The 18,499-nt window shown below is 54.6% G+C and overlaps 6 protein-coding genes across 6 annotated transcripts; 1 reads left to right on the top strand and 5 right to left on the bottom strand.

Moving 5' to 3' along the window:
- Positions 1–283: 283 nt before the first annotated feature.
- On the bottom strand, positions 284–2,447 carry B0T26DRAFT_632514 (FAD binding domain-containing protein; the record flags this gene model as incomplete). The annotated part of the gene is made up of 4 exons (XM_060436452.1): positions 284–582; positions 643–1,674; positions 1,731–2,110; positions 2,209–2,447. The coding sequence occupies 4 exons, from the start codon at positions 2,445–2,447 to the stop codon at positions 284–286; spliced, it is 1,950 nt and encodes a 649-aa protein (XP_060302926.1).
- Positions 2,448–4,731: 2,284 nt separating this feature from the next.
- B0T26DRAFT_670383 (uncharacterized protein) lies at positions 4,732–5,399 on the bottom strand (the record flags this gene model as incomplete). Its single annotated transcript, XM_060439171.1, has 4 exons — positions 4,732–4,777; positions 4,885–4,932; positions 5,031–5,085; positions 5,147–5,399. The coding sequence occupies 4 exons, from the start codon at positions 5,397–5,399 to the stop codon at positions 4,732–4,734; spliced, it is 402 nt and encodes a 133-aa protein (XP_060302925.1).
- A 1,144-nt stretch (positions 5,400–6,543) lies between these two features.
- On the bottom strand, positions 6,544–7,404 carry B0T26DRAFT_746004 (uncharacterized protein; the record flags this gene model as incomplete). Its single annotated transcript, XM_060444643.1, has 3 exons — positions 6,544–6,678; positions 6,744–7,173; positions 7,199–7,404. 3 exons carry the CDS (start codon positions 7,402–7,404, stop codon positions 6,544–6,546), a joined length of 771 nt encoding a protein of 256 aa, XP_060302924.1.
- A 735-nt stretch (positions 7,405–8,139) lies between these two features.
- Positions 8,140–10,907, bottom strand: B0T26DRAFT_746003 (Indigoidine synthase A like protein-domain-containing protein; the record flags this gene model as incomplete). The annotated part of the gene is made up of 5 exons (XM_060444642.1): positions 8,140–9,121; positions 9,188–9,426; positions 9,496–9,571; positions 9,657–10,333; positions 10,512–10,907. 5 exons carry the CDS (start codon positions 10,905–10,907, stop codon positions 8,140–8,142), a joined length of 2,370 nt encoding a protein of 789 aa, XP_060302923.1.
- Positions 10,908–12,901: 1,994 nt separating this feature from the next.
- Positions 12,902–16,243, top strand: B0T26DRAFT_736822 (WD40-repeat-containing domain protein; the record flags this gene model as incomplete). The annotated part of the gene is made up of 5 exons (XM_060443371.1): positions 12,902–13,049; positions 13,109–13,401; positions 13,462–13,684; positions 14,406–14,766; positions 14,803–16,243. The coding sequence occupies 5 exons, from the start codon at positions 12,902–12,904 to the stop codon at positions 16,241–16,243; spliced, it is 2,466 nt and encodes an 821-aa protein (XP_060302922.1).
- Positions 16,244–16,527: 284 nt separating this feature from the next.
- Positions 16,528–17,467, bottom strand: B0T26DRAFT_797962 (uncharacterized protein; the record flags this gene model as incomplete). The annotated part of the gene is made up of 2 exons (XM_060446938.1): positions 16,829–17,467; positions 16,528–16,722 (listed from the first exon to the last, which is right to left on the bottom strand). Exons 1-2 carry the CDS (start codon positions 17,003–17,005, stop codon positions 16,528–16,530), a joined length of 372 nt encoding a protein of 123 aa, XP_060302921.1. The 5' UTR covers positions 17,006–17,467.
- Between the last annotated feature and the right edge of the window lie 1,032 nt (positions 17,468–18,499).

Below are 18,499 nucleotides of genomic sequence, written 5' to 3'. Positions count from 1 at the left end.
CATCACATCATCAAAAACCCAACCTCTTCAAAGTTTCTCACTTTGCCCGAGAGGAAACTACCACCGCTCCAATCCTGCTTCGCTCTCTCCCCCCACCCCCTCGGTAATGATTGTATACACAGGGCGGGCCATCGATAAAAATCGACAGCCGTGAATACGATATATAGAAACTACATCTTCATAGGTTTAGGTGTTCGTTTCCTTTGTCAGAGTCTCCGCTTGATACCTCCACGGCAAGGGTTAGGTCTTCGTTTTCTTTGTCTGAGTCTCCGCGCGATTCATACTAGGAAGTAGCCGCAGGAACCTGTAGAAATCTTCCATAATACATGTCGAGCCATTTGGCTGCCTCCTCACCCGAATCATCAACGCTCGAGTCCCACCGTCCGATAGAACCCACGTAGCCGTCGGGGCGGACGTTGACGATGGCCACCTCGCCAGGACCAAGACTGCCAAGCCACTTGTTCGTACATAGCGACCCGCGGGTGTCCAGCTGAGGACAGTCGTCGAGGTAGAAAGTCCAGCGGCTGTCTTGGAACAAGGCAGGTAAATCTGTGATTTCTATCTCGCTTTTGGGCATTGTAGCTAAGAACTCGCGCGTTAGCAACGCCTTCCACCGAGTGAAGGTAGAGTCAGGGGACTTACTGATGAGGCCAAACGTGAAGAGGTGGCTGACGGCGGTATAACGCTCCGGGCGAATATACAGATCCTCGGGCGCAGGCAGCCGAGGCTGCTTGGCGTAGGAAACACTGGCGGCAGCAGACAGTTGACTTACAAGCGAGTCACTGGAAGCAATCGCCTCACAAAAGGTGTCAAGGAAAATGCGGGTTTGGTGCACATCCCACATCAGCAGATATATCCGAAACTGGCCAATCATGGGTATGTCGAGTTGAATATCGACCGGGTTGGAGTCCAGATACCGAGTGACCTTGGCTGGTGGTAGTAGGCAACCTGGCTTGGCCTCTCCCATAACCCAGGACTCGGGTTCCACCATATTGATGGCGTTCTCGCTGTACTCGGCCCCTATCCCAGAGATGAAACGCACATTCGTCTTAAAATTCTCAGCAAGAGCAACAGCATCTCCCGCGGCGATTTGGTTGGCATGCTCATAATCAAAGTTAACCAGGTCCAGCGCAATCTTCCTGCGTTCCCCCTCGTAGCTCTGAAGCAGAGCTTGCTTTGCAAGGCCACGGGCTGCAAGATTGAGTTTCCATCCGATATTCCAAGCATCATGCATCGACGTGTTCATGCCCTGGGCGGCCTTTGGCGAGTGCGTGTGACTGGCGTCTCCGGCCAGAAATGCGCGCAAATGGGGGTCGCAGAAGCGGCTTGCTACTCGCTGACCAATCTGGTAACGACCAAACCACTCAATATATTTCCACCCTACCTCAAAGGGTGCCATTATGTCCATTGCGCGTTGCATCACAAAGTCCTGGCCGAGCTGGTTCCTATCGACTTTACCGCTCTTCAGCTCGATATAGAACCTTGTCATGTTGCGTTCTCGGGGTATGATGAGGATAGAGCCGTATTCCTGTGAGTAGACAAGCGTCTTAGACCAGATGTCGGGGAAGTCGGTTATCAACTCTCCATCTAGCACACCCCAGACAGACGCCTGCGACATTCCGACAGGACGGGCGTCGGGTATGCTTCTCCGAACCTTTGAATGGGCGCCATCGCCTGCAGAGACGTTAGAGGGGCTTCGGAATCTCATGGCACGACACAAGGGAACCCACAGCCAACAAGATATTGCGAAAGAAAGGTCTTCCGATCCTGCGTCACGTTTGTACGGCAATTGACTTGCAGCGGGCCGCCCTGACCGTCGCAAACACTATACGAGTCAAAGGCAGTATTTCTCCGCACCTCAACTCCACGTTTCCTTAGGTCTTCGATGAACAGACTCTCGACCATCCCTTGGTGAACTAGTAGGATAAACGGGTCCAACACGTCGATGACGGGGGGGTAATGAACTTCGCGACCAAGGCGGTGTAGTGGCTCTTCGGGTGTGCTTCTCCAGAAGGAGATATCGTATACACGGACGCCACGTTGAAGCAGCGGGTCTGCCAGTCTCATCTGGCGGAACGTCTCGATTGTCTTTGGTTGCAGGCCATCTGCTCTGCGGCAGTTGTCAGTAGGAGTTGCGAAGCAGATACGCAACAGAGAGTAGAGCGCCGGCGTTGTTAACGGGTCCAGCTGAAAAGACAACTAACTTACCTTCCCACGGGCGTCGGGTCCGCTCTATCGTCAACAACCTCCACCTTCACGCCGAAGCGGGCCAGGTTGCAGGCCAGCATCAGGCCGGCCGGGCCGGCGCCGACGACGCAGACCTGGCATTCGACAGGGACCTCCGGCATGCTTCGAAGTAATGTCAGGCGGTCAACACACTCGGCGGGATCGGTGGGGCCGTTGCCGAGGTGGTCCTCGACGGGCTTCTCGAGGACGGCAGGGGCCATCGCGGCCGGGATTCACTGGGATCCGGGGTCGGGTGGTACGGGGCTCTTATAAACGCGAGGCGGAATGGGAGTAGAGGACTGTCACTATGCAGGAGCGTAATGCAGAGTTGCGTTGGAAAAGAGACGGGCCACGGGATTCTCGGACGATATGGGGCCAGCTCGACGGTGAGAGAATGTGGCGCTAACGTAAAGCTCGGGGAGGGGGGGAGGGGTTCTGCGGTGACGGAGTATCGAGCTTCAAGACGGTGGTCTACTTTGCTCGGAGAACCCAGGGAGCTGGGAAACGGTGAGAAGGCGTCCGATCTGATGTGTGCCTCCTGCGGCCAGTACCCAGCCTGGCTGGAGACGTGAAGCTAGCGGGTTGGGTTGGCCAGAATCCGGAGTATCTGGGATTGCTGTCCCGGCTGGCTGGAACGGCCTTGGACCAATCCGGCAAGCAAAAGAGTGAAAAGGGATATATAGGTTGCTACCACGTATCTGCAGCTAAGCACTCGGAGCTGCGCGGGGAGGTGGGACGAGACTTGACAAGACTTCTTCTGGGATGCAGGTAGCTGGGTTACTGGTACTGTACTCAACAACACGCAACACACAAGTGGCCTGCTAGCTTTGGGAAGCAGGAGCAAAGAGAGGGGAGAATAGAGTAAAGAAGTGAGGTATTGGTGGCTATGGTAAGGGCAGCAGGCGAGGTATCAGACAGCAACTGCAGTAGCAGCTGCAGTAGCCGTGACGATACAGATGCAGAGATGAGGCATTGCGTCGAGTCTGGACGGGACCGGATAGGAAGGCCCATGCCGATCGACAGCAATTGGGGAAGGGGCTCGAAAGGCACGCCAACTCCAAGGGCCACAGAAATCCACCTCGGAGCAGCCCAGACCAGGCCCGGCATGCGGCAAAGGTTCTGGCACGATGCTAGACGGTGTCTTTTTCGCCCGTGGGATGGCAAAAAAGACAAAATAAAATGCGGAAACATGCGATCTCACGATCCGTTTTCAATCCAGTGTGGGCTGATTGACGCAGGGCATGATCTGATCTCGCTGCCCCTCTCCCACTGCCCCCACCAGCCCCGCCGCCCAGGCGTACGCCTCGATTGGCTGTGCGACCTCGGGCCGCATTAGTCAAAACGGGCAAGGACGACCCAGTCCAGTCTAGGCCCGCTGCTCAGAAGAACGTCAGGCCAGTGTCCTTCGGCGGTCAAGTCTCGCTGGCACGATGCTGTGCAAGGTTTTTGCACTTGCCGCCCAGAGCCGCTGGTACTTACGTCGTCGGTTACGGCGCAACAAAAGACTCGGCTCCACGGCAGATTCCTCCTTCATCTACATGAAGTGAAATGCCCTGGATATCTAGCCAAGGAACGTAAGTTGCATGGGATAGATATCTAAATCGAATGCCACCCCATTTCACCACCGAGATTCACCAGCAGAATGTCTCTGGGTATCTGTATTTCTACGGCTCTTCGCGACTTGCGGAGTGTGGAAGCGATCTCCTATTCCCCACATTCACCGCTGCCCTACACAACTTACCTAAGCAGGTGTTTCATTCTTCATGTCCGCCGTATCGGCGCGAGCCGGATTCAAGCTTTTGTCATCTGTAGAATGCTGATTGGGACGAGACCTAAGGTGGGCAAGGTAGTTTCGATCATGCGACCACATGCATACTCTTGGGAGCTGCATCAACCAACCGTGTGGTTGGTCGGCGCCTTACAACACCACCGTAAAACGGACGGGCTCGCTCGTTCGTATGTTTCTACACATTGGATGGTCTGATATTGACGTGTTATAGTTCCATCTCTCGCCTCCTTTGGCTCGGCACCCTGTGATGATGTAAGCTGCCGGTCTGGATTCACTACATTCCAGTCTCTCCAAAAAGAGTACAGTACCTAAGTACATATACACATTCTCATCCAAAGTGCGCTATTTTTAAGCTTGTCGAGCCCATAGCGAGCAGAACGAAAGGCAACGTGGAATGCGGGACTCGTTGTCTTGGCAACGGCGCTCAGCCGACGGATCTCAACGCCACCCCTATTTACACTAACATCCATAATATCACACGCAAACTTGAAGACTTTCGGGAGGTTATTCGTTCATTTCAATGTATAAAGAGACTATTTACCGAACAGCGAAGAAAGTAAAAGAAAAGGACCACAAGCTTCTCCCGCAATGAAAGACTTTGCTTGTTGTGTAAGAAAGGACCCCAACCCCCTCACACAACCCACTCACTCCTTTGAAGCGGGCCTAGACTTCACTCCTTTGTCAGAGGCCCGCCTTACACCCTGTCATGTATATAATCAGAGGCCCTCGTTCCTTTCCTTTGCGAGGGCCAGGTTGAAGTCTCTCGCCAATACCAGTCATTGCTCTCTTACTTCAACACCTACATTGTGACCACCTTGATCAGGCGTACCTGCCTTCTCTTACATGTTGATGGCCCAGGGCCTACGCACCTTGTATTAACGACGGTAAGATTTGGAATATCGTTGAGGTAGTTGATACTAAAAGTGGCGCACCTATCCAGCAATGACTAAGGGCCAGCTAGGCTTAGAGCTGCTTCCGATGAGGGGGCGTAGTTGCGAGATAAGTTGTAACTTACGACTCACCGATCCACTGCCGCGGCGGGGCCGGCAGCTTAAACATGCGTGTATAGGCTTGCCGTAAACTCTTCGTCCTATGCCATCAAACAAGGCTCGTAGACGTCGTACCACTCACCGTCTTGTTTCGCGAACCAATCCTCCTCCGTGTCTTGGTTCTCCTCCGCATATTCATCCTCCTCCGCATATTCATCCTCCTCCGCATATTCATCCTCCTCCGCATATTCATCCTCCTCCGCATATTCATCCTCCTCCGCATATTCATCCTCCTCCCTGTCTTCGTCTTCCTCCCCGTCTTGCTCCCTATCGTCGTCGAAGAAATCTGAGCCACTCCGGTACTTGTTATCTCGGGAGACATAATCGGGAGACATGCCGGGCCTCTATATAGATTTTCTCTGGCGACATCCACCAACCTCTGTGAGGACTCACGTCGTCGCCAAAGTAGTGAGGATTGTCACTACTTATGCTAGATAAATGGCTTCCCTTCTTCATTCTTATCTCGGTGTTGAGACGCGAACTAGAGGTTGAAGGAGTTGTCGTCGACGGCACTCCGAGCCCAGTATCACTGCCTGAGCTGAGGGTCGGGGGAGCTATCGAAGACGGCTCATCTAGCTCAGTATTGTGGTGCGGGCTAGAGGACGAAAGAGTTGTTGACAATGGCTCTATAGGTCTAGTATTGAGGCCCAAGCCAGAAGACAAGTGGGTTGCTGAAGACGGCCCTCTTGATTCAGTATTGAAGCTTAAAGTGACAAATGACGGAGTTGTGGAGGCCATATTGATGAGTTTGGCTGATGTAAAAGAGTTCAAGATATGATATCTCGTGGCGAGTATATCCGGATCTCTTCAAGGCTGGGGCTCTCAACGGAAGGTAAAAGTACGAGGCTGATGGCTTTCCTCCTCCACTAGGCTCGAGAAAGGGATCTTTAAATACTTGAATCCTAGCTAGCTAGAGTTAGGAACAGTTAACTTATCCTGAGATACATAAGCAAGTAATTTGAATACCGGGCTCATAATAGCTAGGCTAGTACGGGGTGGACAATGCTATTGTTTCGTTAATGATAGTACTAAAGAGCTACGCAAAACAAAGCAACTCTAAGACACAGGCAGCGGATAGGAGAAAAGGCGAAAAAGGGAGAAACTGTTAAGATCAAACAAAATCTGATTCCTACACGTTTCGTAGTGCCTCTATAGCCACACCAATGTTGAGTTCAACGAATTGCCACCACAACAGCCCCCGTTCAAAGACGGCTAATAACTAAGTGGCGAGAACCGCCTTCACCGATCGTTGTTTGGGCCGATGGGGAACGTATTGGGAGGTGTATACGGCGAAGAATGTAGCTGAATTCTCGGGCTCGATATCCCACGTGATCCCCCTTTGATCGCATTCCAGTGGCTGGTCATCCCTTGCATGCCAGCGACACACATGAGAGGAAGCGACATCGCCCCATTTCGCAACACATAGATACACGGTGCCCCAAGAACGCGCCCTCAAGACACTCCTAGCTAGACCGACGCCTACTCCTTCGCCTGCGGCGGCACCAAGACGGCGCTCGCACCCACGTCGGCCTCCCTGGGCTCCTTGGTCTCGTAGGACTTGTCGACGTCTTCAACAACCTTGCGGCCGGCAAACTTGGTCATGATAGTCTCGTTCTTCGAGCGGAGACGGGTCGAATACCAATGCGGCAGGGCGCCCAACAGGGCAGCGAGTTGGCCACGGCGGGCAGCAGGAGCTGGCCCGAGGTGCCCGAGAGGACCTGGCACACGATGGCGTCGGCGACGGTCTGGGGCCCGAGCGCCGGCATCAGCCACGGGCTGTCGTTGTGGTAGCCCGTGAACAGCGGCGTGCGCGTATAGCCCTGGTTGACCACCACCGTGCGCACGCGCGGCGCGCCGTACCGCGTCTTGAGCTCAGCCGCGAGCCCCTCGTGGAAGCTCTGCGACGCGGCTTTCGACGCCGAGTAGTCGACCATGTTGGGCACGGTGACCCAGGCGGCGACCGACGCCACGGTCACGACCATGCCGTGGTCCGCCTTGATTAGTAAGGGCAGAAACTCGCGCACGATCCAGTAGTGCGCGAGCGTGTTGACGTCGAACGTGAAGCGGATGTCGCGCTCGCTCGCGTCCAGCAGCGTCGTTGAGGGCACCCTGAGAGAGGTAGCCGTTCACCCACCGGGCGATACCAATGTAGAAGAGCGTCTTGATGCGGGAGAGGGCTAGGAGGTGGAGGATGGACAGGTCCTCGCCCTTTTTGGTGAACCTGGCGAGTAGGATGATGGGGAGCAGCAGCTTCGGGTTTAGCGCCGTGTTGCGGATAATCTTAAGGACTGTGTCGGCCTTGAACTCTTCGTGAGGTAGGAAGCCATTGTGAAGCGGCATATGAGCTAGGTAGCTTGAGCGGTTCTCGTACTGTACAACTGGATGTGGCGAGTATAATTGATTAGTTGTCTTCAAAGAGATACAAACTGGGAAATGTCAAGGGACGAAGCAAAACAAGAAGAGGAGAGAGACATCTGTCACGATGAAGACATGGCTATAGCTACACTACACTACACTACGACCTAGTATCCTTACAGCAGTTGGTGGTATCGTCGTCACCGAGTCCCCGGGTTCCTTGTCCCGCCAAGCTCCCGCTCTGGGGACTGTTGCTGCGAGATCCCCGCATCTACAGTCTTTCTCCCGCATGTGTGATGGGAAGGTAGACATGTACCGAGGTTGCTTTGGTGTTGTGATGCAGGGTGAACAATTAAGGAAGGCTGGGGCAGTCTCCTTCGGGTTAGGATCACCAGTTGTAAACCAAGCTACTAGATCTTGGCTGTTCACCATCGCATCTTCAACACGATGCTAAGTCATTCTAAGACAAGAAAAGTCCAGTCCGGGTCTGGCTGGAGCTCGAGCATTGTTTAGCTCCCATCTCCCGACCTCTTGAAACTTGTCAACATCGTGCGCAAAAGACGGGCACTAGTCCCGAGTGGCCATCCGCACTCCCCGGACAGCATGGATGGCTAGTGCTTTGGTAATGAGAAGGAGGAATGCGGCAATACGCCGGGATTGAGTGGACGGAAGAAGGCTTGATGGTTGGGAGCGAAGAGCAATCGATGCATATGCCTGGGACTAACTGGCAGCAGCAGCTGCCTCCAGCTCTCTCGCCAGGCCTACCAGCTCAACACTAACTGCCTCTTGGCTTCTAAGCGACAGAATTGCTGCCTTCTGCGCCACATTAATGAGGTTCTCAACACGTCCGCCTTGCGCCAACCCTGCTATCAGCACGCCTAAGAAGGTGTCGCCGACGCCATTGACAGAGACCACGTCTTGCACCCGCTCTACGGCAGGAAAGAGACGCATGTAGACGCCGCCCACGTGTGGGTGATCGTTCACGCTACGGGTCAGGATGTACGGGGCCGAGTCAGGGTCACGCAGCCGGGGGTCGTCGCGGGCGAGGATCGAGGTGAGCAGCGCGCCTCTTTCGCCCAGCTTGGTGACAATGGTTGGGATATAAGGCAGCATCTGAACTGTCTGCACGGGCAGTCCGGCGTCCGTCATCTCGACAGACGTGAGCCTCACAAAGCGGTCTCGGGCTCCCATCATGCCGAAGGCGTCTATAATTTCGAACCAGCCCGGCCTCTCAAAGTACCCACCGCGCGACGCCGCTCCGTGCATGGCGGCGAGCTCGAGCTGGTTTGGCGTGGCCAGGTCGACGCTAGCGTGAGGGGGAAAGCCCATCGGACTGCTCCCATCGCGCGCTAGGGGCGGGAAGAGGCGCTCCGACTTGGCCGTCGACACAGGCTCAAAGGCGATTCGGGCGTCATGCTTACGGCCGGCCTGGATCCAGGTCTGAATGTCTGCTTCCGCCCAGTTGCCGTCCACGACGAGCCACTTGGGCTTGGAGGCTGCCACGGCCGAGTTCCAGTACACGGGGAACGAGTGGCGCGAGAAGATGGCCATATCGGCCATGGCAACCACGAGGTTCTTGCTGGTATCGTTGACAGCCACATACTGTGCAGTTCTTGTAAAGGGGTACTCGTGGCCGAGTTTGCGAATGTAGGATGTGTCGAGCCCGGATATTTCTAGTGCTGACAGAATGGTCGAACCGGCTCTGAGCGTTTATTAGCGAGTCGCTTCTAATAAATAAGGGACATGTTACAGAGCAAGATAGACGCACATATCATCGCCCACCATGCTGCAGAGCCTGACTTTTCCATCCCCGCTGACCTTGTGCGCGGCGAGAGCCACATTATGGCCAACGCCCCCAACGGACTGGTTGATGGAAGCTGGGTTCGAGGTATGAAGAGCGGGCGAGACTGCCTGGCTGCCTCTGGCCGAGACACCACCAGCGAAGTCGCAGCTCAGGTCGAGGGCTATCGACCCCGCAACGAGAATGTCGGCCGTAGCATGTATGCACTAGAGTAGCCATAGTCAGGGCTTGTGTCACATTTGCGCGTGTCGAGTTGGCGTGTCGAGTTGTGTTACCTCGGGCACCTCTGCCACGGCTTCTTCAGCCGTGTCCTTCTTGACTGCCGGGACTGGAGCGCTCTGAATGGTATAGCTAAAGCGACGAATAAATAACACGACTACCTAAAAGGGGGCTGGCTCAACTCGAACCAGTACAATGCGTCATTACTATTGCTTACAGTTTGTCGGCTTGGGCAAATTTTCCGTCGAGAAGCTTTGAGAGCTCCACGGCAACCTTTGCCGCTCTGGCCACGTTGGACTGAACAAGAGCAACATTAGCGGGCGCGCTGCGGCCATCTGTCAACTCTCTTATTCTTTTGAGAATGTACGGGGTATTCGCTGCGCCAGAGAAGCCCTTCTCATCGGCCTCTCGGACGGCAGTGCCGATGGCAGCGTCCATATCCTCCCTGGAGATGGCATGCTCCTGCGGGATCGGATTGGCGAAAAGAAGCCCAGACTCGACGCCGAGCTGCTCCTGGGCAAAGATTATGGCGGCAGCATCCCGCTCGTCCTGGACTACAAAAGGGCTCTTGGTCCCGCTGTCACGAGCCCAGAAAGCCGGGAAGTCGACATTACCTTGTCGTCCATCTGCAAACGTCGAAGCCAGAACACCCTGCGTCTCGAGGAATTCGAGAGTGCGAGGGATGTCGAGAAAGCCTTTGCAGCCGCTGCTTATGACGGCGACGCGAGTTCTCCCGAGCTCGGTAAGATCGGCCGAGATATCTAGCGAGTCGTGGCCGCCACGGTGAACGCCGCCGAGACCACCAGTGCCAAAGACATGAATACCGGCGAGTCTGGCCAGAATCATGGTTCCGGCAATTGTGGTCCCTGCATGGATCCGCTGCCCTGCAAGGCCCTGGTAGGAAAGGGGGTCAACGTGGGCCACCAACACACTGGCTCATTGGACTGGACTGGGCTAGTAGGATAAGACCGGAAACGGTGAAGGACTCCTGGCGAGAAACAGAGAAATACAGCAAGGCAAGAGATGGCCGACGGCGGCAGAACACGGAATAGAACTAATAAGCCAAGCTTACCATGCCGACGACATAGGCGATATCTCTCCTCGAAGCCTTCCTTGCGCCTTCGTGGACCATGCGGTCGACCTCGGCCGGGGTGAGGCCAACAGTTGGCACGCCGGCGAGGATGCCGCAGACGGCAGGCACAGCACCGTGCTGGCGGACAGTGTCCTCGAGCAGCAAGGGGCCCAGGGCGCCATGAGTGTAGATGGTCGACTCGAGAGCCACGACGGGCTGGTTGGTGGCCACGGCGTGGGCAACCTCGGGGCGGACGTTGAGGATGCCGGCCAGACCAAGCTGAGACGCGCCGCTGTACTGACGATGGGAATCCCTTCTGAGGCGCGCCGGCCAGGTGCGGGCGCGGGTGCGGGCGCACCGCGTAGTGCGGGATCCAAGCATGGCCAAGGTCGGCATGGTTGTTGTGAGTTGCGAGTTCCCCAAGAAACTTTGGAGGACCGCAAACATGCACCCGCCACGGTCGCCGTAAGCCCTGAGGTACTATGTAGGTCCCTCTCTCCCGCTCCCCTTTCCGGGCCGATATACCAAGAAGCCCTGCCTCTGTTCCCGTGACAGGTTAATGGATTGTTCAAAAGCTTGCACCAAAGACTGAGCAGTTAGTTAAATTGATACTGAGTAGTAAATCAGTCTGGTCGTGTGAATTGGAAGGAAATTCTGGGGCCTCCCCAGTCGGTGACCCCATTTTACCCCGAAAAATGAGGGGTCTCTAGGGGCTTAGTCTGCCCAATCCCCTAGCTGGTGCTGTGAAAGGTCAACACGTAAAGTAGGTATCCATATTTCGTACCAGAATACGAAATACCTAATCGGGGACGGTCAGTACGAGTTAGATGATGACGGTAACCTCAGTTTGCTGTCTCATCCTAGAACAGTAAAAGAAACCCGAAAATAGGTCACCTGTGTGTCGTCGGCCAGTTCGAGAACACGCTGGACATGGGAAACAAACAAACACAGCCATTTTTGCAGCGAAATAGACTACCTACCTAGATTCCACCCATACTATCTTACCTTGTTGATAACTACCTAGGTACCTATTTTAATTTTCCCCTCTCACTCTGAGTTCTCTCCTCAGGCGAGGGTAATTTCGTCCCTTCACTTGTCTTCAACCGACCCCTCCTTCAGACAGCGTCACGCTTGCAAGACCATCTAAACCAAAACTCAAGTTGAACTTTCTCCCTGTTGAGAGATGACGGCACGACTCCCTCATGCGATTAGATGGGTAATTACCCGCCGCCGTAGAATGACCTAGCCTGAAAACATGGTGTTTTGTGTCGCTGCTGGTGCTGACCCGGCTTCTTGCAGCCTCAACCCAGGAGAGCGAGCGGCAGGAGGGAAATCACACAGCAAACCATCCCAAACAACACAACCCACAAAGGTAGAAATCGGAAAAGCGCCTGGAATTTCAGCCTCCAGAACCTGTGTTGTCTCTTTGCCTCTATTTATTCACTACTACCTTATATGCCACGAGTTGGACGGAATTTGTGGCACTGAATGATCAAAATAGTGTATTCGTACGGTAGATAAAGAGCTCCTGAGGTTAGATAATTCAACATGTTTGACTGGGCGCCTGAATGAGATAGATGAGTGTATCCGTAGTTGAGTCCGTTATAAGATGTCTAAACAGTCAATCTGGCTGTCAATTACCTTCGCTCAGACAGTGGCCTGCGTAATAACCTGGAATATGGACTTGCTTGTAACCATTGTGGGTCGTTCGGCAAGTTCGGTTTGGGTAATGCGGCCCGGGAACCGCTAGAAACCCACCTAAAATTAGGATCCGGGTCAGTTGCCGGGGTCGACCCCTCGCCCAGGTCCTTGGAAATCGACGCCAAAGCTTGTCCCGCATATATGAAACCAATTGGTCCGCAGTGCATGAAATTCGCCAAAGCCGTAACAACCGAGCTTCAACGGGCGGCGCAATGACAGCATCATAAGACGGCCGTTAAGGCGCCCTCGAGCCCTGCAGCTTGCTCTTAACACCCCCCAAATCCGGATTGAGCCGTCATGCTGTCCCCGTTGAACGTCCATGACCCCCTCTGGTCTTGCTGCTAGTATCGTTAAGTCGTGGGCACTCGGTCCCAGGTCATCCGACGGAGATCTCACAGTGACCAGGCTCGATGAACACCTCGCTTCCAGCCTTGGTTACCCCCCGGCGGCCCCTTCCTGGCAATCTCGCTCCATTAATAGACAATTAATAATCTCTGATCCGCTCCTTTTGTTTCCTGTTTCTTGGGGCCCTCCCAATGGCAACGGCTAGCCGCCGTGGGCTAAATACTCAGTCCGCTCCCAGCATGATGGGAATGCGGCCTGGTGCTGTCTCTCCCTCTCCCTCTCCCCTATTCTCTCCTTCCCATTGATCCACCAGCCGCAAATCGTGAGACACGGTTTCTGGCTAAATGGCATTCTCCATATTCTTAGTTGCGTGGGCGCTGTTGTTTGCTGCACCGGGCCTCGCGCTCAACTTTACAGTTGCTGGCGGCCAGATCTTCACACCGGGCCTGGCCGTCGTTGATGCTCCTCAACCAGGAACTCCCCTAGGCGGAGGTATGTCTGGACAAACATTTTGTCTCACCCGGTTTCCTCGGCACTGACCTGTCGGACAGAAACAATAGAGGTCGCTTTGGACGTGTCGACAAACGGCAGGCTTCCCTTGCCACCTTATGCAGACAACAGCCCGAGTCAAATACACAACATCACTATCTTCTTGTACAGCTATGACACAGGCAAGAACTTCACCATCACCAATGGTACCGCCGGCTCAGGCAACGCCAGTCTCGGCGACATCATGTTCCAGGAGCCCGGCAGCACCGTGAAGCATGTCAAATGGGTCTGGCCCGACTGTCTCGTGGGCGATGGGCAGCCAAACGAAGTCGGGAGCGCGCGGGGTTTTTATAACGTATGTCTGCAAAGAGAACACGAAATGTTATATCGGCCCACTGCTAACAGGATTCTCCAGATATCCATCCGCCAGAACTTTCGACTCAACGGGGCAGACCACTACACCATCTTCGACCTGCCCATCTCAGTGACAAACAAGATCGATTTCGGAGTCGTCCGGCCCTCGTGTGACTTGCTTAACAATCCGCTCCTGACTCCGTCCCAGATCAACGCGACGAACGACGTGCCCGTCATGTTTGCGCCTGGCGACGCCACCGTGGTCCAGACTGCCGGAAGCGGCAGTTCCAGCAGCGGCGACGGCTTGGGGCCGGCAAAAACGGGAGCGGGCACCGCTCAAGGCCTCGGCGGGGCCGGGACATTGAACTGGAGAAGCGGAGCTCACTGGCTGTGTTTGATCAGCATTGCCGTTGCGTTTGTACTTTGAGAGAAGAGGACTATGATACCCCAAGGAGCTGCGAGACGACTTGCCCTCTTGTTGATTTTAATTCTTATTTACTTTCCATTACTATATTATGATACCAATTGCCTTCTTCCCTCATACAATTCTCGAGTCACAGAGACTAGGAGAGACTGTGTACGGAGTATTCTGTGGCAGGCAGTCAGAATTTATCTACTTCAGTAACCTGAATAAGAACATGTCCCTATTTTAATTAAGAAATGCAAAAAATACCATTAATAATTAATGCGGAGGGTCACAAACTACCTCCATGAGCCATTCAGTATGTTGGATGATTCATTCAGTATCATTCCAATTTACAGTCCTACATCAGTACCTATCTGTTTTGTATCACAGGTGAATTGATGAACCCCGCTGTGCTGAAAAGCGAAAGGAACGCTGAGCAAGGCTGAAGTGGGGAAGCTTGCAAGTGGAGTTAAGGGTGTCAAGCCATGCTGCAAGGCTGCGAGGCCGAAAAAAAAATCTATTGGGGACATCTTGAATCGGCATTAGCGGACGACCCCTCCTCAACTCACCAGCCCCAGGTATTTGTTGCAGCAAAACAGCATTCACGATGACGCCGCGCCATTTTGACAATTCGTCGGACGAATCATTCGGGGGGTTCGACGAGGATGAGCTTGCGTCACTGGGCGAAGAGGAAGCTGCGAAAGGCAGACGGGACGCCACTCTCCTCGACCTCGACGACGAGAAGGATTCCGACGAAGAGGAGCTCGAGCGCTTCGTCCTGGGCAGCAAGGCCAGCTTCCGCGAACAGCTGTTCCGCGGCGACTTCGACACAGATTCGGCAGCTCTAGTGGTGGCATCGGGCCAGGACGTTGCGGAACACGGACAAGCAGCAATTAGCCAGGCGCATCTCAACGACTCGGCCCTCTTCTTCATCGACACGGCCCCCGGCGATAAACCTCTGTCGCTCGCGCAAGATCATGCCACCAAACTCAAGAGCGACCCAGAGGCACCGGCCTGGGAAGACAGCGACGATGAGCGACTGGCTGTCTCCCTGGCCGGCGCCACGAGACTGAGGAAACTGAGGGCTTCCGCCGCCGAGGATGTTGTCAGCGGCACAGAGTATTCCCGCCGCCTACGGCAGCAGTACCTACGGCTATATCCGCAACCAGCATGGGCCCGAGATGCTGCTGCCGGTAGCAAGGATGGGTCCAGGCGACGACGGTCTTCGGCGACATCCCGCGGCAAGGACGGCGACGAGTCGTCGGCTTCGGAGAATAGCGATGACGACGACTTTGACTCGACGCTTCCGCTAGAGACCTTTCTCCGTAATGCCCACTCCTTCACGGGCGGTACTAGCGGTGCGAACAAGCGCAGGAAGCTGCGGCCAGAGACCATCGACATCCAGCGCACGAGGGACATACCCGATTCTCACAAAGCTGCCGTCAGCTCCCTGTCGTTTCACCCCAAGCATCCCATCCTCATGTCGTCATGCACATCCTCCATCATGTACCTTCACCAAATCGACCCCGCGGCGTACCCGATACCGAACCCGGCCTTGACATCGGTCCAAGTCAAGAGTACCGATCTCCGTCGCTCCGCGTTTCTCGGCCCCGACGGCGACGAAGTTGTCTTTGCCGGCAGGCGGCGCTACTTCCACACGTGGAATCTCTCATCGGGCCAGGTGAAGAAAGTAACGAAAATCCAGGGCCACCAGCAGGAACAGCGCACTATGGAGCGCTTCCAGCTCAGCCCGTCGGGACGCTACATGGCGCTGGCCGCGTCGGATAAGAAGGGTGGCGGTATGCTCAATATCATCAACGTGGCCACGATGCAGTGGATTACGCAGGCGCGTGTTGACGGGCGCGGCGGTATCGCGGACTTCGCCTGGTGGAGCACGAGCAACGGCCTGGCCATCGCGTCCAAGGACGGCCAGGTTGCCGAGTGGAGCATGCTGTCCCGGCGCACCGTGGGGATATGGCGGGACGAGGGCTCCATCGGCGCCACGGTCTTGGCGCTAGGCGGCCGCAGTGGCGGTCCGTCCGACCTCGGTGATGACCGCTGGGTCGCCGTCGGCTCCAACAGCGGCATCCTCAACATATACGACCGCAACGAGCTCATCGCCCGCTCGTCCAAGGAAAACGGGGGCGTCACTGAGATCAAAGCCCTGCCTCAACCCACCCGCACGTTTGAGCAGCTGACGACGGCCATCACCACCGTCACTTTCACTCCCGACGGCCAGCTCATGGCTTTTAGCAGCCGGCTCAAGAAAGACGCCCTGCGCCTTGTCCACCTTCCCAGCTGCACCGTCTACCGCAACTGGCCCACAGAGCAGACGCCCCTGGGCCGCGTCACAGCCGTGGCATTTAGTGCCCAGAGCGACGTCCTTGCGGTGGGCAACGACTCGGGCAAGATCAGGTTGTGGGAACTCAGAGACTAAGCACCGGGAATTCAGGCGAGGGTGGTGGTTGTAGCGCAGTAGTAGCAATAGCGGTGGCTTCACGACCCAAATTACAATACAATAGCGAAGAAACCTCGAGTCCAAGTCACACACCTCCGTGCGACTTTCCCCCTTTATTTATTTTTTTCGGCAAAGAAGGGGCGTGCGTGTAATTTATCCCAATCTAACCATTCCAAGACAAACCAAGGTAATAATAGTACAGATCAAGCCCTTCTTCTTCTTCTTCTTCTCTCCCTACATCACATCATCTTCACCCCTTTTCTTCACTCATCCCGAAACACATTCCGCATCAGTGCCCTCACCGGCCCATACTTCTTGGCCTGCGCCTTCGGATAGATCCTGCGCGTCCCCAGCGTGTAGCGCACCAGCTGGTCCAGGCTGGCGAAGCGTGGCACCTCCTCCCCTTTGTTGATGGCCTCCACGAGATCGTATATGTTGATGTACACGGATTTCAGTGCCTGTGTTCATAGGTGGCTGTTAGAGACGAAGGATCTCTTCTCCCCCTTCCCTTTTTCTTGTTGTTGAGTTGTGTGTTGTATGTGTGCTTGCTTATTTCTCTCTTACCTTGCGGCACTTGGTGATGCTAGAAAGGTCGCATCCGTCGGCGTCCAGGCCTATCTTGATGCACAGGCGCTGCCAGTCCTCCAGCTTGCCAGCACCGAAGTAGTCGTCGAATCGCTTGACAACCTCATTGCGCCGCTGCTTCTCGACGTTGGTCTGGCTGTTCTTCTTGCGCGACATGATGGTTCTGCTGGCGCGGGCGCGCACTGCCGAGAGGAGATGGAGAGTTGCTTGAGGGAGAAGAAGAAGATGGAGAGAGAGGAATAGGGAGGTCCAGATAAGTAACCCAGGAGGGCATATATTTCTGCCGGTTGCCTCTCTGTGATTCAGGGTTTCACGAACAGGGGGTCTTGAAGATGCCAACGGGTCAGGACCCAATGGGAGTAACCCATGGCTGAGGAAGAAGTGCTGAACGCAGGCCGCCGTGGCTTTGTCAAGTCCCGTCAAGCCCACCTCAGTCAAGTCTGTGTGTAACACACATATTCACTCAAAGATACTTGTTAAAGTATGGCTAATGTGGGCGCTATACCCAAATTGCTAGCCAGGCCCCAGAGCACCTTCTCAAACCCCCTACGAGCCTACTAGAAGACTATCGAATATAGGGCCACTTACGGCTTCTAGAACCGTCTAGAAGACCTACCTTAGGTCTATATTAAGACCTATCCTTTCCCTTAGATAGATTTCCTTTCAAGCAAGCATTGCACTCACCACTCTTTGTACTGTAATCCTTCTATAATACAACTCTTCTCAGTCTTCTTCAGCACTTCTGTTGTCCCCCGAAGACCCTGACTACAGGGCAGAGTTCCCTGTAGCCTATGAGGTAGACTGCTGAACAGAGTCCTCACAGTCTAAGTGGCTAGTCTGTAGTAGAGTCCTACAGACCTGGGGCAGGCTTGTAGCAGAGTTCTACAAACCTGTAGCAGTCAGTCTGCTTCCCTTAGTGTCTTACACAGGGCACTGTTGTACTGGACCAGGGCACAGTTCCCTACGATCTACCCTGCACTTGGCTCCCCGCCTACGCTACCGCTTCCGCTCCGCCTGGTTACAACACGTAGTTTAATAATACTGTTTAGACAACTAACTGCTCAGGTACCCCATTCGGTTGTTAAAGAGAGAGATGACAACGGCCCGGGCAGGCAAACGGACAGGGAGCGAAGTTTGAAAGACTCGGCTTGTTACATGCGGCTGTGGCTGGTTGCATGTTCAAAACGCAGAGCCAAGCCTCCGTTTGTCGTGGTTGGGAATAGAAAGAAGCCCAAAGACTTGGATGGAGAGCGCTGCAAGAAGAAATAAAAAAAGATACTGAACGGTAAAGAGTACTTTGGAGGGCAAACATGATTCCATCCCAACGCACTTGGTCGACTCTTCTTTCGATAAGAGGAGTGGCGCGCGTTTGTCTCTCACATACTAGGTAGGCACCGGACTGAAACTCTGACAACGATTTTACATTATTTGTATTTGATCTGTCTGGATTCTGCGTGACTGATAAAAAGAGTGGGAAGCTCGACTGTTCTTTATTCCATCAACGGCATTGGCCAGGCAGACGGCGAAACGAGCTGGCATAGTAGTTGGAGTTGGAAAAGGGCGAGTTTCTTCTAACAACAACAAACATACGGCGAACTACATACCTGCCTAGCTACCTAGCTGCCTACCTTTTTTTTTCATTTCATTTCT

Source organism: Lasiosphaeria miniovina (genome assembly GCF_030549165.1).
Source record: "Lasiosphaeria miniovina strain SMH2392-1A chromosome Unknown B0T26scaffold_1, whole genome shotgun sequence".
Classification (NCBI taxonomy): Eukaryota; Fungi; Ascomycota; class Sordariomycetes; order Sordariales; family Lasiosphaeriaceae; genus Lasiosphaeria; species Lasiosphaeria miniovina.
This window is presented reverse-complemented; position numbering and strand designations above follow the sequence as displayed.